The sequence below is a fragment of the Bubalus kerabau genome, chromosome 14 (assembly GCF_029407905.1).
Source record: "Bubalus kerabau isolate K-KA32 ecotype Philippines breed swamp buffalo chromosome 14, PCC_UOA_SB_1v2, whole genome shotgun sequence".
Classification (NCBI taxonomy): Eukaryota; Metazoa; Chordata; class Mammalia; order Artiodactyla; family Bovidae; genus Bubalus; species Bubalus kerabau.
The window spans coordinates 32,212,745-32,236,603 of NC_073637.1; the positions used below are offsets into that span (position 1 = coordinate 32,212,745).

At 40.9% G+C, this 23,859-nt stretch overlaps 1 protein-coding gene across 5 annotated transcripts in view; it reads right to left on the minus strand.

The window, feature by feature from the left end:
* Positions 1–23,859, minus strand: part of PDE7A (phosphodiesterase 7A) — a 111,117-nt gene that overhangs the window by 29,780 nt on the left and 57,478 nt on the right. For all 5 annotated transcript variants that reach the window (XR_008702161.1, XR_008702160.1, XM_055546117.1 and 2 more), the window contains exons 2-3: positions 20,775–20,835; positions 16,422–16,505 (exon numbers count right to left, since the gene is read on the minus strand). Coding sequence is in view for 3 of the 5 variants with exons in the window: in XM_055546117.1 (XP_055402092.1) it covers positions 16,422–16,505; positions 20,775–20,835 (145 nt within the window). In the remaining 2 variants the exon portion in view is untranslated. The remainder of the gene's footprint in view (positions 1–16,421; positions 16,506–20,774; positions 20,836–23,859) is intronic.

A 23,859-nucleotide genomic window follows, 5' to 3' on the forward strand; every position in this document is an offset into this window, starting at 1 on the left:
AGTTATGTGGTTTTTTCATTTTCCATCTCAGTGAATCTAAAATAAAGAGTATCTAGAACAATTGTGGTGTTACCTTTTGATCTTTAGTAACATGACTTACATAAAAAGGATTGGCACCAAAGTGGAAACACTATTAAATATCAAGTGATTATGTTTGAACTAGAATTAGTATGTTTGAGGAATGAGGTTAGTTTAAGTTCAGAAAATGTTCCATGTGCTTAAAAAAAAGTATCTCATTTAGCCCTCTACAGTGTCAAAAAATGACTATTATTATCTTCTACTTTATACATGAAAACACTGAATCTGCACGAGACTATATATAAGGTCACACAGCCAACACAGGGTGACAACTAGATTTTAAAACACAGATCTGCTTACAAATCCACAGCATTACTCACAAATTTCTTACTTCAAATCTACCATATGGTTTATTGTTTCACCATATGGTTTATCAACGGTTTATGATAAAATTCTGCATACACCATCATTCAAAATTGTCCTTATTTAGATGGAAGTATGTACAAAAATAAAGACATAGGGGGAAAAGCTAACATACAGAAATACAAGTATTTAATGTGACCCTTCCTAGAAAAGACTGGACCTGGAAGGGACAAAGTGGAATGACACGAACACATGGGGACCAGATGAGATCTAGTTAATACTAGTCCTGCCATCTCTGTATTTACAAGGCCCTTTACAGTTTTACAAGAGTACGTTCACATCTGTGATCCCGTTTAGTAATTACAGCAATCCTGTGAAGATGGCAAAGATTAACATCCCCATTTTACAAATACAACCCTAGAAACCAATGTAGAAATGCTATATAATTAACACATTAGAGCCAATACATTTAAGAAAGCTTCTAAAAAAATGCTGCAAAAGACACATTCTATTGATTATGCAACAGTAATCTAAAAGAGTTCAAGATCATAAGTATGACTTCATGAGCATTCCCTTCTATTCAGTATCTTAAATTGCACAGAGAACGTAACAGTTTCATCACTGGCAATCACTTTGCATCCAGACACTGATAGAAGGATCACTGCTCCCAAATTACATGTCCAAACTAACCCATCCTTGAAGTAAACTTGAGAGTCTCTTTGGGAGGATAATTACATAAGGTCAAAAATTGAATGAGCCTCCTGTGAAGGGTTCAACCCTCACTGTGCTAAGTGCACGCAACACCACGCTAGGATCTGCACCATCAATGTAGACAGCGGCACCATCCAGGAGTCAGGGCTCTGAGACCACGGCTGAGCCTCTCCCCTGCCTTCACTCCTATTTTCTAGGTGACTTCTCACAAGTCACACCTTCTTGATGTCTCGGGGGGGGGGGGGGGGGTGCGGAGGGGGACCAGAAAACTATCCATAATTCATGTCCTTTTTTCCCTACAGAGCCCTGAAGTTGGGACTCATTATCAAGAATTCTGTTTTGACCATATTGAGCATGAATATTAGATATTAGCTCAAGGGGAAAAGCTCACTTGTCATAGGAGCCCAATGCCTTCCAGCAAGACTAGGCCCACAAGTAACATTTACAACAGGGTAAGAAACAAGACCTTCACTTAATGACAGAAGCAGCTCTAACAATTACGGATTATTTCACATACAATCTAAAAAAGGCCGGAGTAGCTGTCGAAATGAAATGGCAAATCATCCAGTGAAAAGAATTTTCTTCACCTAGTGGGCAAGGAGCCTATACCTAAGATTACATTCTAAAAAGAATAGAAAATTCCATGAGGCTTTGCAGAGATGGCAATGCAAACTACCTCAAAGCTTTGCCTGAGACTTAATATAGGACCAGATTGGGAGAAGGAGTGGTATATTTTTTTCATGATGTTTTTTCAAATATACTGCACTCACGTTTTAAAAATAAAAATCAAGGAGGGAAAGAGGGAGGGAGAAAAGAACACAGCGATAAAACCTTACCCCTACCCCGTTCCCGATCCGATCAACTGCCAGACTCTCCCCTAAAATGATCATTTTTTACCTGAAAAGTCTTGTGGGTATGCTTCCTGAGTTTCTGGATCAAACATATGGAAACACTGTTATATACCATGGTTCTACTTCTTTTACATAAATGGTAGCATATCATACTTCTGTTTTGTACCTTGTCTTTAAATTTTTCTTAAAGCTCTTTCCCTATCAGTACACAGAGACCATCCTCATTTTGAGTCTGTAAAAGTATTCCACCATATGGATGGACCATAATCTATCCAATCCTCTACTGAAGGACATTGCTACAACTCCACAAATTAAAAAATACCTCTGTTTTACTAAGTATACTTACGTTTCTATGACTTGTCTTGTCTACTACCTTGGATGTCACCTTTTAATGTTATGTTATTACATTCTATGTCCCCTCTTCTTTCCCTCTTCTAGTTGTCAGAGTGCTTTCCCCCGCTCCTTTTCATTCCAACCCCCATTTTCATTTTAGTTCAGCTCTGGAATTAAATATTCAGGTCCTTTTACCATGGCTTCCCCAGTTATCTTTGTCTTTGGGTTTCAACAATTTGGCTTTTTGTTGTGTTTTCTTATTTTTATCAGATTATAGTTGCTTTACAATGTTATGTTTAGTTTCTACTGTACAGCAAAGTGAATCAGTTATATACACACATATATCCCCTCTTTTTTAGATTTCCTTCCCATTTAGGTCACCACAGAATATTGAGTAGAGTTCCTGACCTATACAATAGGTTTTCATTAGTTACCTATTTTATACACAGTGTGTTAGTCACTCAGTTGTGTCCGACTCTTGGCGGCCTCATGGACTGTAGCCCACCAGGCTCCTCTGTCCATGGAATTCTCCAGGCACAAATACTGGAATGGGGTGCCATTCCCTTCTCCAAGGGTTCTTCCCGACCCAGGAAATAAACCCGGGTCTCCCACACTGCAGGCAGATTCTTTAGTGAGCCACCAGGGAAGCCCTTTATACATAGCATCAATAGTGTGTGTGTGTATATATATCAATCCCAGACTCCCAATTCATCCCCCCACTTCCACTCTTCCATCCATAACTTTGTTCTCTACATCTGTCTCTATTTCTGTCTTGCAAATAAACTCATCTGTACCATTTCTGTAGATTCCACATTTCAGTGATATTATACGGTATTTGTTTTTCTCTTTCTGACTTAATTACATTCCGTATGGCAGTCTCTAGGTCTATCCATGTATCTGCAGATGGCACCGGTGCGCCACAGGTTCACCCTGCTTTGAGTTCACTGAGCTTCTTGGATGTGTATATCCACGTCTCCATCAGCTGCAGGAAGTTGTCCACCATTCAAACAGCTTTTTCTGCCCTCTCTCTTCTTTCTCCTGCTGGGCCTGCTATGAGTCACATGTGGTACACATGGGGATTCCTCAACGGGTTTCTTATGGAAGGAATTTTTCTTCATTCCTTTTCCTTTCTGCTTCTCAGTCTGGATTATTTCAATGTTCTTATCTTCAAGTTTGCTGATCTATTCTTCTGCTCATTCAAATCTGCTGCTGAATCCCTCTAGTGAATTTCTCATTTCAGTTATCATACTTATCAGCTCCAGAACTTGTTGGGTTCTTTTTTATAATTCCTATTTATTGAGATTCAGATTTTGTTCACACAGCGCCTTCCTGATTTCCTCTCATTCTCTCCCTTGGTTTGCTTTAGCTCATTGAGCATTAAAGACAGTTGAGTTAACCTCTTTGATTAGCAGTTCCCATGTGTGGGCATCCTCGGGGTGGCTGTTGTGATGTTCTTTTGTCATATGTATGGGTCATAGTTTCCAATTTCTTTTTATGTTCTATAGTTTTTCACTGAGAACCGGACATTGTGCGAATTATACTTGGGGAACTGGAAATCTAATCTCTCACTCTTCCAGGACTGTTTATTTTTACTTGTTGTGGGCTGAAGCCAACTGTTTTGTGATTTTTCCAAACTGGCCTTTGCATATCTATTTGACTTTGTTTACTCCTTGCTGTGTGTGGTCACTGAAGCTCCTATTACAGTATTGCTGAAGTCAGTTGGTAACCCAACACAGATTTCCCAAATGTCTGGTTCCAAAGGCCAGGGGGTGAGAGCAGTACCGATTCCTTAACTCTTCTGGTAGATGCTGCTGGCCGAAGCCTCTGCAGCTGAAAACGGATGAAACCCAGGCAAACATCAGTGCCCATACCTCGGAATCTGCCAGACTGACTTAAAGACGCAACTCCATATTTCTGGAGGACTATATCCCCACTGCCCACCCTGGCTTCATCAAGCCATGACCGGAACAGCGTTCCCACAGGCTGAGGGGCCGAGGGGTGAGTGACGATCACGGGTCTGTGCCCAACACACCGCCCAACTGCCAAAGAGCAGCAGCCCCTCCCTCAGCAAGCAGTTCTCGTCAGTGTCCAGCCAGCGCCCGGAGTCCTGAAATAGTGAATTCTGCCCATCCCTCCTTTAAAGTGGTTGTTTTGATGGAGAGATCAACCCCTGGAGCTTCCTACTCTGTTATTTTGAGGCACACCGTCACTTTCTTTTAAAAGGAATGTTTTTCCTGGTCCTTTCTGGGAGCAGCTGCCCTACGCCTTCTCCTCTCCTCAACCTGGGTTTGAAAATGGGGACAAGCTGCACGGAAAGGCTTAGCAGCCCAGGAACAACAGCTATCAATGGTCTGGCCCGCAATGTAGTTTTCAATAAACTCTTTCCTATATACAGTTCACAGTTTTTTTAACTTACAAATTCATGAATATCTCTTCAAGTCAGTAAATGGAATTTACATGTCCCATCATTTTTACTAGCCAAATATAAAGTATGGAAATCATCATCATTTACTAAATCTTCTTGCTGTTCCTAACTTTCACATTTCTTACCAACAATTCTGCAATAACCATTCCTGTGACAAAATCTTGGCACCCATCCTGAGTCCCTTAGAACAAACCCTCAGAAGTAGAACAAGCACACAGCAGCACAGTTCAATGGAGAACAGGTTTTCTAAAAGAAAATGATTCAGAAATTTCCAGAACTGTCCTAGGATAGCTTCCAAAGGATGATGGAAGAAAAGGGAATCAGTAACTGTAAATCAAGGATGAAGCATGATGAGGTCATTTTAAGGTGGAAAATTTTAGTTTCTTCAGGTTGGCTTCGTCCACCCTATCCTTCCTCCACACACAGATACACACTGATGCCCTGTAAGAAGTAAGGATAAAGTTTCTATATTGAAACAAGCAAGTAGAGGCCACTATGGCGAAGATACCGTAGTTGAATGAGTTGGTATGAGCAGCACCATTTAGGAATAGAAAAAAGAGGACACACGGGGAACTGCAGACAAGAAAGAGTGATCAGGGATTTCCCTGGTGGTCCAGTGACTAAGACTGCACGCTCCCAATGCAGGGGTCACGGGGTCAATCCCTGGCCAGGGAGCTAAGATCCTGCTTGCCACATGTGTGGTGTGGGCAAAAACAAACACAGAAGAAGAAGAAGAAGAAGAAGAAGAAGAAAAAAATATATATATATAATATATATTATATATATTATATATATATATTTTTAAAAGAAGAGTGATCATGAGAACCAGTACTTCCATTCAGACAATTACTAAAAAAGCTCACCCCACACCACATTACATAAAATCTGACCCTATTGCCCATATTCTCATGAACTCATTTTGTGACATGAGACATGCCATTATTTATTTCACAGCATAACAGACAACAGATTAAAGGTGTCTTTATTAAAACCCAGCTTCCACCAGGCTAGGACTATTTAAGTCCTAGGCTTGTTCTAGTTTACATGGTTACCTACATTCCAGTCCAGCTTAGAAAGCCGACAGGGCTCAGTGACTTAATCAAGTTACTATTAAGAACTGTTGGCACTGCTGCTTCTCTTTTAAAATATCACATTACCTCACTGTGTGACCACAAACAAACTAATCAACCTTCACCCAAACTAAATGAGCCTTGTTACTTAATGATCGTGGGAGTTACTTCCAGTCACCCACCCTTGGCTTCTTGGAGCCAGCAATGAAACGTGGGATAGCAGTAAATTTAGAAGCCGTGTTTTTCTCTTGCTTTTCTCCTTCAGACTAGAAAGCGGACTGAAAAAAGAAATCTAGGCAATAGGTTAGGGAACCAGACGGGCTGGAAATCGACATACCTTGAGCAGTATCATGCCCAGGGCTCCCACAGACCCTCTTCTCTGTCACGGCAGAGACATCACCAGCATTTAGTCATTAGACGAAAGAGATTTTTCACAGAAAAAGCTTTTGGATTTTGAGACTTGATCACTACCTGCTTTAATCGTCCACAAGAGGGCGCCCTGCAGTCACTATTATCTGCTACCTTAACACCATGACAATCATTTACATGCATGTTAGCATGAGTTCCCCTTGGAGATTGTTTAAAAAATTTTTTTTTTTTTAAAAATCAGTGCTGCAAGGTTTTAACTCTAGACTAAAGCAAGGTCATACTGAATGATAATTGAGCAAAAAAATTAAGACATTCTATGTTCTGAAGGAGATCAGCCCTGGGATTTCTTTGGAAGGACTGATGCTAAAGCTGAAACTCCAGTACTCTGGCCACCTCATGTGAAGAGTTGACTCATTGGAAAAGACTCTGATGCTGGGAGGGATTGGGGGCAGGAGGAGAAGGGGACGACAGAGATGAGATGGCTGGATGGCATCACTGACTCAATGGACGTGAGTCTGAGTGAACTCCGGGAGTTGGTGATGCACAGGGAGGCCTGGCGTGCTGCAATTCATGGGGTCGCAAAGAGTCGGACACGACTGAGCGACTGAACTGAACTGAACTGATGTTCTAATCTCTCTTTAATTTTCCTTAAAAAAGAATAGGAGCCATATCAGGAAGCCTACTGTTAAATACTAAATAAATACATTTAGTTACATCTAAATTCAAGTTTTCCTGAAAGAATTTTTACATTCAGCATGCATGGCTAAAGGGGGGGGGAAAGCAGTGAGGTGCTGAGAGCAATGGTCTTTAAGGAGCAGCCTGTACTGATACTAAGCGGCAATGCAGCGAGGCAAATAAACACACGAGCTCTGGAATCATACACCTGGGTTTGAATCCTAGGTCTGCCACTTCTACTAGTTTTGTGACATCAGGAATGTTATTTAAGTTACCAAACTGAACCTCAGTTTAATTACAAATGATGGAACAGTCATCTTTGCAGGTCGAACAAATACTGGTTAAAAGAAATAGGAGAAACTATATTTGTAATTTCAAATTTCAAATGTAATTTCAAATTTCCTATTTCCTTGTAAATAGGAAAGTAACGACCAGGCAGTACAGTATGAAAGAGAGTAAGAAAAACAATATAGCAACAACAAAGTCCTTGTTTAGTCATTAAGTCGTGTCTGACTCTTTGGAACTCCATGGACTGCAGCAAAGCCAGGCTTCCTTGTCATAGCTAAGGGAAACACCATGCAACAACTTCCGTTCTTTAAGGGAAGAAGCGGTAAGAAGGGTATGAGTTTGCGTGGGAGTTACTGTATACTAAAGACTTAGATAATCCAAGACAATAAAATCAGTATGACATAAACTTTTAAGCTCAAAATAAACACAGAAACAGATGTTCTTTCTGTTCATATCACTAAGTATCAAAAAAGTACCCAAGTCGAACAGGGCCCTGTTAGGAAGATAAAAAACAACCCAAATGCACATGAGGCTCTAAGGCAAAATTTAAGGAGAGTTTTGTCTGTTGCCACTGTGGATCATCACAATAAAGACAACATGAGACATCTGATTCAACGTAAGGGCACTGGCCCGCCTGAATTCCGTTTACGGCTAATACAGATCATACTTAGAGAAATACAAATGGGACCTTATAAAGTCTAACTGGTAGAAGATGTCCAGTTTAGTCAACTTGATGCAACAAGAATATATTCAATCTTTATAATGAACCATAAAGAAGACTGAGCACTGAAGAACTGATGCTTTCAAACTGTGGTGCTGGAGAATACTCTTGAGAGTCCCTTGGACTGCAAGGACATCAAACCAGTTAATCCTAAAGGAAATCAACCCTCAATCTTCATTGGAAGGACTGATGCTGAAGCTGGAGCTCTAATACTTTGGCCACCTGATGCAAACAGCTGATTCATTGAAAAAGACCCTGATGCTGGTAAAGACTGAAGGCAGAAGGAGAAGGGGGTGACAGAGGATGAGACGGATGGATGGCATCATTGACTCAGTGGACATGAGTTTGAGCAAACTCCGCGAGAAAATGAAGGGAAGTCTGGTATGTTGAGGTCAGTGAGGTCGCAGAGTTGGACACGACTGAGGCAATGAACAACCAAAAATGAGCCATAGGCTGCAAAAAACCAGAAACAAAAAGATGAGTAAGACTAAAAGCCTTTGAGGCTACAATGTAAATACCTCGAAAGGTTCCCTTGGTATGGGGTGGAATAAAGTGCTAAAGTGAACATAAAGGCTCAAGATAATGGGCAAAACACATTTACATAGAATGGAACATTACCATGCGTCAGGAGTTAAAAGAAAACGGAAAACTGCATTTCTGTGGACGTGAAAGAAACATACTGCTTATATTACATCTTGCCCAATGTTGGCAGAGAGACCAGGGCTTCCAGTCTGGATGACATCAATGAGCTTTGGTGAATTCCATGAAAAGAGGGAACTGTCAAGCTGACAGCTTCGGTTACTATTTAATAATCATGTCAGAATCTTTCAAAGGAAGATCTTATATTTTCTAAGTGTACATGTGGAACAGAATTATAATTATTTTATGTTTAAAGAGATTAGAATTTGTTATTATAGAAGCTAAAAAGAATGTGTAACTAAAAGAATATTAAATGTAGGGACATTAAATTTAGAACAAACATGAATTTTGAAAAAACTCAATATGGAACCCATTAAGTCCAACAGTTAGACCTGGACATGGAACAACAGACTGGTTCCAAATAGGAATAGGAGTGTGTCAAGGCTGTATATTGTCACCCTGCTTATTTAACTTCTATGCAGAGTACATCATGAGAAACGCTGTGCTGGAAGAAGCACAAGCTGGAATCAAGATTGCTGGGAGAAATATCAATAACCTCAGATATGCAGAAGATACCACCCTTATGGCAGAAAGTGAAGAGCGACTAAAAAGTCTCTTGATGAAAGTGAAAGAGGAGAGTGAAAAAGTTGGCTTAAAGCTCGACATTCAGAAAACTAAGATCATGGCATCTGGTCCCATCACTTCATTGGAACGAGATGCGGAAACAGTGGAAACAGTGTCAGACTTTATTTTTGGGGGGGCTCCAAAATCACCAAAGATGGTGACTGCAGCCACTAAATTAAAAGACGCTTACTCCTTTATGACCAACCTAGATAGCATATTCAAAAGCAGAGACATTACTTTGCCAACAAAGGTCTGTCTAGTCAAGGCTATGGTTTTCCCAGTGGTCATGTATGGATGTGAGAGCTGGACTGTCAAGAAAGCTGAGCACTGAAGAATTGATGCTTTTGAATTGTGGTGTCAGAGAATACTGGACTCCAAGGAGATCCAACCAGTCCATTCTAAAGGAGGTCAGTCCTGGGTGTTCATTGGAAGGACTGATGCTAAAGCTGAAACTCCAATACTTTGGCCACCTCATGCAAAGAGTTGACTCATTGGAAAAGACCCTGATGATAGAAGGAATTGGGGGCAGGAGGAGAATGGCACGACAGACAATGAGATGGCTGGATGGCATCACCGACTCGATGGACATGAGTTTGAGTAGGCTCCGAGAGCTGGTGATGCACAGGAAGGCCTGGCATGCTGCAATTCATGGGGTCGCAAAGAGTTGGACACGACTGAGTGACTGAACTGAAGTCAAACTAATTTAAGAGTCCAAAATATTATATTTCAAGAGACCAGGTGTATGGTCAATTAGACACAGAAAAATATTTGTAGGAATATTTGGGGCTCTTAATCCAGCCTACAGAAAGCTGGTCACTAAAGCAAACTTACTCAAAAGAAGGAAGCTGACAGGAGGGAGGCTTCTTGAAAGCCTGGTGAGGCACTGGGATGCTCAGGAGCAAAAAGTTGCATTAGGGAGACCCAGCTCAGGGGCCCTTTTCAGTTCACACCACTCAGCCACCAGCCTAACATCTTTGCCACTCTCTTGCTCTCTCTAATCAATCACTTTCTCTCTCCTCAGCCTTCTTCTCTCCCCCCATTACTTTTTTCTCCCAATTTTTCTTATTGTACATATTGCTCATTATTATCAGATGCTTCAAAACCGTCAGTCTTCAGAACATAAGGTAAGAAGACTACACAGTTTACAAATTAGTTGCATGAAGGACATCAAGAATCAGTTTATAAATGCCAGAGGACCAGAAATCTGGACCTAAGTGGAAGTAATTCCTAGACAGAGCAGGTCTGAAGGTTGGGGATCTTGTAAGAATGGGATGAATGTTGACGTTTTTCAGTAGCTGTCAAAGAAGTGTCAATGCTAACACCCAAGTTGAAATATTTGCCAGAAACTGATCAATTGCCTATTGAGAAAGTGCACCAAGCCTGTTAAAAAAAGGTGTATGTTATAAAATGATCACACGATTAGAAGAGTCAACTGCTTTATCTGCTAATAATCCTACAGATTTCAACATCATTACAGGATTCCATGTATAGCTTTGGGGGACAGACAAGGGACAAAGAGGTTAAGTAAGAAACACCAATGTTAGCTCTTTGCTATCTAAACAAGTAATTAGTGATCAGCATACTGTGAATACTCATGGGTTGTTACGACACTTTTAAATAGCATCACCAGAAACCGCTCTCCATCAGGAAGCAATCTTACAGCTCTTTTTGGGCTGAATAAAAATTTCTGACTAATGCGAGCATCTGAAAATTTCAGCAGTATCTTTAATAAGTTAAGATCTTCCAAATTTCTTGATAAACACAACCCATCATATAATTCCCACTGATATGTAAGTTCTGTCTAAACTGCAAAAATGGAGGGCTTGCCTTGTAGCTCAGCTGGTAAAGAATCTGCTTGTAATGCAGGAGACCTGGGCTTGATTCCTAGGTCAGGAAGATCCCCTAGAGAAGGAGATGGTAACCCACTCCAGTATTCTTGCCATGGACGGAGGAGCCTGGTGGCTACAGTCCATAGGGTCTCAAGAGTCAGACACGACTTGGCAGCTAAATCACCAACATCCAGAGAAGAAAATATTAGTACACAACAGTACCCCAAGGAATGTTTCTGAGCATCCTAAAATAATGTCAACAATGACTTCCTTACATGAAAAATCCCTTTCTCAAACTATGCAAATATGTATGATATACATTATCTTTTGCACTGTAAGGTAAGTAATAAGAACACAAACAGAGGTAAAAGAAGGCTTCATAAAATTTCTTTACTGAGCGATGATACCTGGGAAAATTTTTTGTTTTCTTGTCCCACAGAACCAAGAAAATAATACCTGATAAGTTCACAAAGAAGCTAGCATGAACCGTCTACTTAAAGCATTAGAGACCAAGACACAAACAACCAAACAAAACCCCCCAAACAATAACAAAACCTAGTTAAGAACGAAAGCTTCTGTAGGATACATCCATTAGTTGAGGGAAGATTTAACTTTTAAAGCAGAATCTGCAACAAACAGATCTTCAACAGATCAGAACCTGCAACAGACTAACCCTGACTGCAGGTTTACAACACATCAGGTGTTTGGGAAAATACTTCTAGCAAAGAGGATTCATGGTCATAAAAATCCCTCCACCCTCTGTAATCACGAATAGAGGGTAGTTTCAAAATGTCCTCCCAAAGTCTGAACTCTCTCCCTTCTTTACAAACAACCACAGATCTGATCTAATATTGGTTAATAAATTTGTACTCTGAGAATAAACCCCTGATTCTTAATAAATGCATAATTTAATTACCATACTTTTAAAGCTTTTTGTTTGGATATCACAAAAAGTTACAAAGCCAAATAATACAAGGAATACTTTTTATCACATACTTCTTTATTCAGATTTGCCATTGTTAACATTTTATTTCACCTGCTTTACCATTTTGTACTGTGTGTGTGTGTGTGTGTGTGTGTGTGTGTGCACACGTGCATTGTGTGGTATGTGACCTGATTCTATTTTGAATATCTGAGTGTAGGTTTTAAGCATTTTGGTGTTTACCCTCAAATACAGTGAGTAACACCACAACCTAATTAATACATGCTCCTATTATAAATAAGACCAACATGAATGTCTTCCCACCTCCATTCACATGTGTATAAGATTATTCCCTTTGCACACATTTCTAGTGTTGAAATCAAAGAGGAAAAAACACGTTTAAATTTCCTGATGCAGAGTTTGTAATAATGTGAGCTTCTATCACCAAGCACCTCAGTGGCTCATTTGCTTAACTTGCTACATCTGATAGGAATTTGTCTTAAGAGTGAGGCTGAACACTGCTTCTGTATTTGATGTACTTCCATGTTCAGCTAATTTTCTTCTTTTGCCTCCTTATACCCTTTTAGCAGAGAAGGCAATGGCACCCCACTCCAGTACTCTTGCTTGGAAAATCCCATGGACGGAGGAGCCTGTTAGGCTGCAATCCATGGGGTCGCTAAGAGTCGGACATGACTGAGAGACTTCACTTTCACTTTTCACTTTCATGCATTGGAGAAGGAAATGGCAGCCCACTCCAGTGTTCTTGCCTGGAGAATCCCAGGGACTGGGGAGCCTGGTGGGCTGCCGTCTCTGGGGTCCCACAGAGTCGGACACGACTGAAGTGACTTAGCATAGCATAGCATAGCGTAGCATACCCTTTTAGAAAGATTCAAAGTCAGAACTCACTGCATAATAATGCTCATGGCAAATCCTATTGTGAAAATCCATTTACAGGCCTCACGAAAGCAAAAATAATGATTTATGACAAAGGATAATCCAAACCACAGAAACTCAAAGCAGATTATGTGACATCTATGTAATAAAATTATTATTGAGGTTCCACTTGTTAACTTGGAGCCTGTAATTGTTCCCTGAAAGGCTAAATAGCTAGAGGAGAATGCACTTGATATGGTAAACCCAAACACTGTTTCTCATGTACTAAGAAATCTTTTTAAGATCACACTTCACAAACTACGCCAGATTAAAATTTTTTCTTTTCAGAATTCTGAGTGGTGTGATAAATAGAGCCTACTATACCAGCAGGAAAGAATGACTCACTTTTCTCCATCTTAAAAACCCCTCCAAATTAAATGATCATCTTGGCTTAGAGAGACACTCCTGTTTTGCAATAACTACAGGATCAGTTTCACAGTGACAATTTTCAACTGTGGCCCAGAGTCTAGGACATTTGTCACGATGGGGTCAGGAAGAGAATCTGCAATCCTCGGAAGCTGTGTGGACTCCTCTGAGATGCCAGACCACAGAAGTGCCACATCAGGAGGTCAGCGTGCAGGCCCAGGTCCCCAAACCCGAGGAGCCTCCTCAAGTCTGGGACTGCCTCACATTGCCTCTGACCACTTCTTGTCACTAGGTTTCATGTTTCACCCAATCTGGGCACCTTTATCTCTGAGAAGGAGTATTTATTTCATCCATTTACCTTTATTGCCATCACTGATATCTTTGATCATATTTTTGTCTTTAGATTTTATATTCTTTGCTCCTGGTTTCATAGTGACTTAGAAGATAAACATCCTATTTTAATTCCATGAAAGATTATTTCCAACAATGTGACCATTTCTAACTTTCCTCTCCCACCAAAAAGCCCCATTATGTCTGTTTAAGATTTCCAACATCTTTTAACAATTATAATATTCAAATCCTCCATTTCCCTAAATTTAGTTAAAGACAAGGGGTAGCCTAGGGACTCACAATGCAACTGCATTTTTCTTTAGGTCAATATGTGGACTTCACCATTTTATTGACATTCTTGCTGCTGCTAAGTCGCTTCAGTCATGTCCGACTCTGTGCGACCCCATAGACGGCAGCCCACCAGGCTCCCCCGTCCCTGGGATTCTCCAGGCAAGAACACTGGAGTGGGTTGCCATTTCCTTCTCCTACTGATATTCTTACTCAGAGCCAATTTTTTTATATTACAATATTTACAAAGAATTTTATCTAAACGTTTCAATGGGTATATGTTCACATGAACCAAAAGTGAAAAGTGAAAGTGAAGTCGCTCAGTCATGTCCGACTCTTTGCGACCCCATGGACTGCAGCCTACCAGGCTCCTCCGCCCATGGGATTTTCCAGGCAAGAGTACTGGAGTGGGGTGCCACTGCCTTCTCCTACTGATATTCTTACTCAGAGCCAATTTTTTTATATTACAATATTTACAAAGAATTTTATCTAAACGTTTCAATGGGTATATGTTCACATGAACCAAAATTCAAAAGGGTGTACAACAAAAATTTTCTTTCTCATGTCCTCAAGCCACCACCCTGGAGGCAACCAATGTTACCAAGTTCTAATGTACTGTTACAAAGAACAAGTATTCTTCCTTTCCAAAAAAAAACAGCTAAGCTTGGAGTATTCTTTTATGCTATTCATATTCTTTTTACTAATATCTGTTTCCAAAGATTTTTTATAGATATTTACACAGAGTATTATATGTGCCTCTTGAATACTGTATTTGCTCTACACAGAAATAACTCTGAATGATTCCTTTTTTTAATCTGAAAGAATTTAAAGAGCTGGGAAACTAATTGTTGTTTAGTCCCTAAGTTGTGTCCAACTCTTTGTGACCACATGGACTGTAGCCCACCGGGCTCCTCTGTCCATGGAATTCTCCAGGCAAGAATATTGGAGTGGGTTGTCAGTTCCTTCTCCAGGGGATCTTCCTGACCCAGGGATCTAATCTGTGTCTCCTGCACTGGCAGGTGGATTCTTTACCATCTGAGCCACCAGGGAAGCCAATAATCAGTCTTGATTCTGAATAATTTGCTATAAAACCTCAGGACGTCATGTTTTTAGAGAGGTAACTGCAACGTTCTACAACATGTTGATCCCAGAACTCTTTTACACTCTTAAAATTATTAACTGCCCCAAAGAGCTTTAGTTTATGAGAATTATACCCAGTGATATTTTACATGATAGGAACTAGAAGACAAATTCAAAATACTTACTGTATAGTTTCATTAAAAAATAACATTATAGGATTTCTGGTTTCCAGAACTGCATAGAAGGAGCTGAGAACTTGCCATTCTGTCCTAACAACACACAAGAAGCTGAATAGACTGAAAAGTTAACAACTCCTCCAGGATCCGCTGAAGAGGTGGGGACACCAGGCGACTCACTGCCCCAAGGTTGGAAAGACAGGCAAACAGAGACTTACTGGCGCAGAGACTCACGAACAGAAACCTCCTTGAGAGCCAGTGCTGGGGCAGAGGAACCTGAACACAGTTGGTGAGCTTCTGGAGGGTTCCCTGAGACAGAAAAAGCTTCAGGGAAATCTAGGCATGGGCTGAGTACAGGAAGAAGCTTGTGAGATTTACCTCCAGGAGCCTGACCAGGTTAATCCCACAGTAAACTTCTGGCAAAACTCAGAGAAGAAGAATTGGTTCATCTGAAAAGGCTTATATCTATTAATACTAAAGAATCTGAATCATTAATCAGGAACCTTCCAAAACAGAAAACACGAGGCCTAGATGGGTTTCACTGGTGATTTATTTAAGGAAAAATTTATACCAATTCTTTACAATCCCTTTCAGAGGCTAGAAGCAGAGGCAACACTTCCTAACTCACTCTAAAGAGACATTATATATAAAAAAGAAAACTACAGACCATTATCTCTCATGCACATAAATGCAAAGATTCTCAAAAAAAATCACAGATCACCTTAATCTAATCATTGACTGAGATACTTTAAGGCTGGGATTTATTTCTAACACACAGCTCTTGGAATTTCTAACTTAAGCCTAGAGAGTTTACCAGGACAATCCCCCAGCCTCGGTGAGCTATAAACATGTTTTTGTTTTTATAGCTTCGGGTGTCCAACGAAATCTCTGCTCAGTTTCTCACTCACTTTCCCAGCATCAGCAGATGTCACTAAGGGGAAAAGTCAGCTGAAATGCCAGGCTCATCCCTGCCTCGATGATACTATCACACACTCAAATACATAGTCTTTTATATTTTGTCCAGTTTTCTTAATGTTTTTAATTGGAGTGTTACTACAAATGATTTATCCAATGTTACCAAAAGTGGAACTCCTCCAAAAACAAACTGTTTTGAAAATACAGCTTTTAAAAAGAAAAGAATGTACCAAAGTAATTTCACATTTAAATTAGAAAGAAGAAAAACTATTATCAGCTTTCATATTTTTATAATTTCCAACTCTACTTGCCTCTAAACATTTACGAACATTATTTAGGAATAAAGTGTCATTTATCATGACCTAATGTTTTGAAAACATTTTGAACATGTTTTTTCTTGTATTCCTTTCTCCCCTCTTGGAAAATTACATCATTTTATGAAGACCCGAAGTTTACTGGAAATCTGAGAGAAATAGTGTATTTGCCAACACTTACCGTGAAAAATACGAAAATCAATATATGGATGAGAACCTCGTCTTTCTGATTCAAATCCTGCTCGACTCCTTACACGTACATCTCCTAAACAGAACCAGGGATAAAACGAAAGCTGAGATGGCTGTTATTTAGGAAGAAGCTCCCACACGCAACAGAGGTCTCAGTGGTATCATACTCATAAGGAATGGCCTACTAACGATATAAATGGAATAGGTAGTTAAGAGCTGATTTATTTGAAGGGGTTTACAAATTTTCAGCACTGAGTTGTAAGGCTAGATGAACAATTTACTTTTTTTTAAAATCTCCCCTACAGTAATTATAATCTCTATTTTAGAGTCACCTTCTGAAAGATGACTCAAGTATATGATAATCCAAACTCATATCTTATTACTCCCATAGAGTTAAAAAAATCCTGAGCAGGAAACTTAAAAAAGCCACAGTGAGAAGCAAATATTTACCAAGTGTCTACTCTGCCTAGCACTATATTATAAGCTATATGGGATATAAAGAAATAGAAAATATATTACCTATTCTTGAGCAGCTTACATTTTTTGAAAGGTATAGAAAATTAAAACATTAAATATTTCGCCTGAGACGTTTAATTTGATCAGTCTCTTTTCTCACTGAAAGTGGGTATAGTCAAGGTCTTCGGTTGTAAACTTTGTTGCTGATAAGCTCAGTATGTGAGTCTTGTATCCATGTGACTCTTGGACCCACAGCAACATAACCACCGCAGTCTTGTGCCAGGTACTCTTTCTGCGCTTTGAAGACATCCTTTTATTTAATTCTCTAACCAACTCTGAGAGACAGGAATCTTTTTCTTTTTAATATTTATTTATTTGGCTGCAATAGGTCTCAGTTGCAGCATGCGGGATCTATTAATAGTTCCCTGACCAGGGATCAAACCCCCTACATTGGGGGTACAGAGTCTTAGCCACTGGACCAGCAGGCAAGTCCCAAGAGACAGGAATCTTAACCCCCATTTTCAGATCCAGTAACGGAGATTTCTAGATGTTAAAGAGCACGCACAGGCCACAAAGCTGGTATAAAGCAGAGTCAAGATTTAAACCTAAGTCTGTGGACTCCAAAGGTAGGAACTTTCCCATTACACTTCCACAGCCTCCAAGTTCATAACCTTTAAGTCTTCAGTGCCCACACCTGCTTACAGTTCCACTTGCCTGGAACGCCTTCCTGCTTATGCTTCATTTCAAGGGGCCTGTCAGCCACTTCACGTGAGTCTACCCTATAATGATTAATCACTTCTCTCATGTGGCAATGCCTTCACTCTGGATCAAATGTTTACTGAACGCTCGCTGCACGTCAGGAAATACAGCAGTGAGCAAAATACACTGAGTCCCTGTCTTCATGAAGTGCGTCCTTTCATGCAGTGAGACCAATAATAAAGCACGTCAATAATGTCAGTCTATGGAAGACGGTAACAATAAAATGGAGAAAGGAAAGCAAGGAAAAATCAAAAGGGAGGGAGGTGAGGGTGGCTGATTGGGAAGCTAGTCATGATGCGGTCAGAGACCTCAGTGAAAAGAGAGTATCCGAGCAGGGACCTAAAGGCAGGGAAGCAGCGAGCCTCGTGGCCACCTGGGCAGAGAGGGTTCTAGACGTAAGGAAGAGAAAGCATGGATACCCTGCGAGGCGCGCTTGCTTGGCATGTTCAGAATCAAGCAGAGAGGCCAGCATGGCTGGAGTGAGATGAGTGAAGGGAACTGACAGAAGGTGGGGTCAGAGAAACAGTTGGGCTAGATCACATTGGACCTTCATGGGCCATTATAATAGCTTTGTCTGTTACTCTAAGGTAGAAAACTACTGGAAGATTCAGAACAGAGGAGCGAGATGGATTTAACTTAGGTCTGAAAAAGCTTACTGGTTGTATAGACTAGAGAGTCAAGTAGAGACACAGGCAGACGCAGGGAGGCCAGTTAAGGAATGAGTGCATTCATCGAGACAACAGCTATGCCCTGCGGAGAAGTGATTATGGGCAGATGCTAGTCAAGGATAATAACGTTTCGATTACGCACAGTAAGTTCTGGAGATCTTACGTACAACAATGGGACGACAGCTAACAATAAAAAACTGAGTAACTGTGGTTTAGGCTGGGATGAAAACAGCATTGGCGTGGCGAAATTCTGGAGGTACTTTGAAGGCATCAGTAAAGAGGGTTTGCTGATGAAGGAGACATAGACTAAGTGAGAAACAAGTCAAGAATGATGCCGATGAACCTAGAATCTGTCATACAGAGTGAACTACGTCAGAAAGAAAAAACAAATATTGAATGTTAACGCATATATATGGAATCTAGAAAAATGGTACTGAATAACCTAGTCACAGGGCAGGAACAGAGATGCAGACGTACAGAATGGACTTGCGGACACAGCACGGGAGGAGAGGGTAAAACACACAGAGAGGAGCACTGACGTATCTACACTACCGTGCGGGAAGCCGACAGCTAGGGGGAAGCAGCTGTGCCGCACTGGGAGCGCGGTTTGACTCGGTTCGTTGACAACCTGGAGGGCTGGGGGTGGGGCTGGGAGGAGGCTCTAGAGGGAGGGGTTATATGTACACTTATGGCTGAATCCTGGATCGTTCAGCAGAATCCAACACAACACCGTAAAGCAATTATTCTCCAATTAAAAATAAATTTAAAATGAAAAAATGAATGATGCCAAGGTTCCTGATCTGACAATAGAAAATTCAAGTTCCTTTTTCAGAGATGGTGAAAGAATATCAAATGCACAGACTTGGGGAACACAAATATTTCAACAGATCTGTTAAATGTGAGGTGCCCATGGCACATCCATGTGGAGATGTTCTACAGAGTGAAGAAGACAGGGGTCTAAGCTTTGTTTTAAGAAGAGCAGAATGCGGACATCTCTGCAGAGAGATGGAGTGGTAAGGAAGAAAAGGCTCCACATTCCTGGGCGAAATATGTGCTAGAGTAGAATGGAACTAGGCAGATATGATACATGAGGTAAATTAAGGAGGGAAAAAAAGGGAAGATGACACAAACGGGGCATTGGAGAACACGTGGGCTTATGAGGAGGAGGAGGAGTTAGTGAAATGGGGGGGAAAGAAAGCCACCCCAGAAGCAGGTGAAGAATAAGGATGACTCAATATTGCAGAAAATGAGCAAGGAATTCTGAGCATGAGGAGAACAGTTAAGCCAGAAAAGACAGTAAGAAAAGATGAGTAAAGGTGCCCATTGGACTCTTTTTAAAATAGATTATTTATTTACTGAAAAAATTTTGGCCACTCCATGTAGCATGTGGCATCTTAGCTCCTCGACCAGGGATTGAACTTAACATCCCCCCTGCACTGGCAACACGGAATCTTAACCACTATACCGCCAGGGAAGTCCCTGGACTCTTAATAGTACATTTTTAATATTATGAACTGAAGTACAAGGTATCAAGGAGTGTGTGGATGAAGGGAAAAAATCTGGCAAAGAGAGGGAGCGAGAAAGAAAACTATACACACACACATCAAATTCATTTACTCTCTGGACTTGAGTAATACAGTAAAGATTTAAGAACAGAGACTAGGAGAAGACACATGGCCTTCTCACCAGCCAAGTGAGAACAAACACATCCAGTGACAGGACTCGAGATCAGGTATTTTTCGTGGTCTCGTCTTTTTTCATGTTACCGTGGACATCTGTTTAATACTCAGCAACTCTGCAAATCTAAGACTTTTCATGAAGAATCATCAGGATGCATCTTAAAATTGTGTACTAGTAACAGAGTCTCAGTTATAAAGCTAGAGATTTCTTAATTACCTATAACTCTTAAGATGCCCCTCTTTTTCACATCACATTAATTTTGGTTTCTAGATTCAACTTCAAAGTTACAGACAGGTATGCTGCAACAGTGATGAAAAGCTTCCTAATGAAAGATATCTCAGTCCTGAATAACAGTAGATAACAAAATTAACTTATACTAGTGCAAACTTGATTTTTTGATTTGTGGTGCTAGAGAAGACTCTTGAGAGTCCTTTGGACAGAAAGCACATCAAACCAGTCAATCCTAAAGGCAATCAATCCTGAATGAATATTACTGGAAGGACTGATGCTGAACCTGAGGCTCCAATACTTTGGCCACCTTATGCAAAGAGCCAACTCACTGGAAAAGACCCTGATGCTGGGAAAGACTGAAGGCAGGAGAAGTGGGTGGGCGACAGAGGATGAGAGGGTTGGATAGCATCACTGACTCAATGCACATGAATTTGAGAAACTCCAGGAGACAGTGAAGGACAGGGAAGCCTGCCATGCTGCAGTTCATAGGGTCGCAGAGTTGGACACAACTTAGCCACTGGATAACAAAATGCAAAATAAAGAATTCTTACCTAGCATACGAATGTACAGTGCAGTCTGATCCGAGCTGTCATAGGAGATAGCTCCACGCCTCTAGAAGAAAAAACACACACATTTTAATGCAGACAATTTAGTATGTGATATTGAGTTCAATTCAACATATATGTATTTGTTATTTTCTGTGATGCACTGTGCAAGAGAAGTTGGGATACACAAAATGAAATTAAATATGGTATTTGCCAGTCCTGCTGACACCTTTGTCTCAGACTTCCAGCGTCCAGAACGTCTCAATAAATTCTGACCTTGCCTCCCCACTCTTGAGTTTCTGTTGTTTAAGCCACCCCCTCAGTGGCATATGTTAGAGTAGTCCAAGCAGACTAACAAATGTAGGTAAATCAGGGTAGGTAGTTTCAATCCTCTGTGTTCAGGCCAAAAGTGGAGGAAGAGTTTCACTTTTCAAGGTATATATTTTCTTTTTGGTATGTTTCCAATTTTGGCCCACTGTTTACAGTGTCTATTGCATATCTATTCATTGGATTTCATTCTCATGTTAGTAAGACATGAAAGCCGCTCAGTCTTGTCTGACTTTTTGCAATCCCATGGACTATATAGTCCGTGGAATTTTCCAGGCCAGGATACTGGAGTGGGTAGCTTTTCCCTTCTCCAGGGGATCTTCCCAAACCAGGGATGGAAACCAGGTCTCCTGCATTGCAGGTGGATTCTTTTCCAGCTGAGCCAAAAGCAAAGCCTAAGAATACTGGAGTGGGTAGCCTATCCCTTCTCTAGCAGATCTTCCCAACCCAGTAATCAAACCGGGGTCTGCTGCATTGCAGGTGGATTCTTTACCAACTGAGCTATCAGGGAAGCCCATTAGTAAGATATACTCACAAGTAATATGTTTCAAAAATCTCTCAGTGAAGTATTTGCTTATCTTAATGCTTATTTTGTGTAACTGTATATCTGACTTGCATTTGTTGGGTACCGAATCCATGTTCCTGGAATGCGAAGTCAAGTGAGCCTTAGGAAGCATCACTACGAACAAAGCTAGTGGAGGTGATGGAATTCCAGTTGAGCTATTTCAAATCCTAAAAGATGATGCCGTGAAAGTGCTGCACTCAATATGCCAGCACATTTGGAAAACTCAGCAGTGGCCACAGGACTGGAAAAGGTCAGTTTTCATTCCAATCTCAAAGAAAGGCAATGCCAAAGAATGCTCAAACTACCGCACAATTGCACTCATCTCACACACTAGTAGAGTAATGCTCAAAATTCTCCAAGCCAGGCTTCAACAGTATGTGAACCGTGAACTTCCAGATGTTCAAGCTGGATTTAGTAAAGGCAGAGGAACCAGACATCAAATTGCCAATATCCGCTGGATCATGGAAAAAGCAAGAGAGTTCCAGAAAAACATCTACTTCTGCTTTACTGACTATGCCAATGCCTTTGACTGTGTGGACCACAACAAACTCTGGAAAATTCTGAAAGAGATGGGAATACCAGAACACCTGACCTGCCTCTTGAGAAATTTGTACGCAGGTCAGAAAGCAACAGTTAGAACTGGACATGGAACAACAGACTGGTCCCAAATAGGGAAAGGAGTATATCAAGGCTGTATATTGTCACCCTGCTTATTTAACTTATATGCAGAGTACATCGTGAGAAACGCTGGGCTGGGTGAAGCACAAGCTGGAATCAAGACTGCTGGGAGAAAGATCAATAATCTCAGATATGCAGATGACACCACCTTTATGGCAGAAAGAGAAGAAGAACTAAAGAGCCTCTTGATGAAAGTGAAAGAGGAGAGTGAAAAAGCTGGCTTAAAACTCAACATTCAGAAAACTAAGATAATGACATCTGGTCCCATCACTTCTCGGCAAATAGATGGGGAGATAGTGGAAACAGTGGCTGACTTTATTTTGGGGGGCTCCAAAATCACTGCGGATGGTGACTGCAGCCATGAAATTTTTTTTTAATTTTATTTTATTTTTAAACTTTACAATATTGTATTAGTTTTGCCAAATATCGAAATGAATCCGCTACGGGTATACCTGTGTTCCCCATCCTGAACCCTCTTCCCTCCTCCATCCCCATACCCTCCCTCTGGGTCGTCCCAGTGCACCAGCCCCAAGCATCCAGTCCCAGTGCACCAGCCCCAAGCATCCAGTATCATGCATCGAACCTGGACTGGCGACTCGTTTCATACATGATATTATACATGTTTCAATGCCATTCTCCCAAATCTCCCCACCCTCTCCCTCTCCCACAGAGTCCATAAGACTGATCTATACATCAGTGTCTCTTTTGCTGTCTCGTACACAGGGTTATTGTTACCATCTTTCTAAATTCCATATATATGCGTTAGTATACTGTATTGGTGTTTTTCTTTCTGGCTTACTTCACTCTGCAGCCATAAAATTAAAAGACGCTTGCTCCTTGGAAGGAAAGTTATGACCAACCTAGACAGCATACTAAAAAGCAGAGACATTACTTTGCCAACAAAGGTCCGTCTAGTCAAAGCTATGGTTTTTCCAGTAGTCATGTATGGGTTTGAGAGTTGGACTATAAGGAAAGGTGAGCACTAAAGAATTGATGCTTTTGAACTGTGGTGTTGGAGAAGACTCTTGAGGGTCCCTTGGACTGCAAGGAGATCCAACCAGTCCATCCTAAAGGAAATCAGTCCTGAATATTCACTGGAAGAATTGATGCTGAAGCTTAAACTCCAATACTCTGGCCACCTGATGCAAAGAACTGACTCATTTCAAAAGACCCTGATGCTGGGAAAGATTGAAGGCGGGAGGAGAAGGGAACAAGAGAGGATGAGATGGCTGGATGGCATCACTGACTCAATGGACATGAGTTTGGGTGGACTCCAGGAGTTGGCGGTGGACAGGGAGGCCTGGTGAGCTGCAGTCCATGGGGGTGGAAAAGAATCAGTCATGACTGAGTGACTGAACTGAACTGAAATACATGTTCAACTTTATTTTCCATTAAAAAAAATATGGCATTTGCTCTTGAAATCTATAGCTGTGATGCAGACAAATACAATGTGATTAAGCATTACCATCAAAGTGGATAGGCAGATGGAAATTTAATGTCCAGAGATCATACAAGCCCACC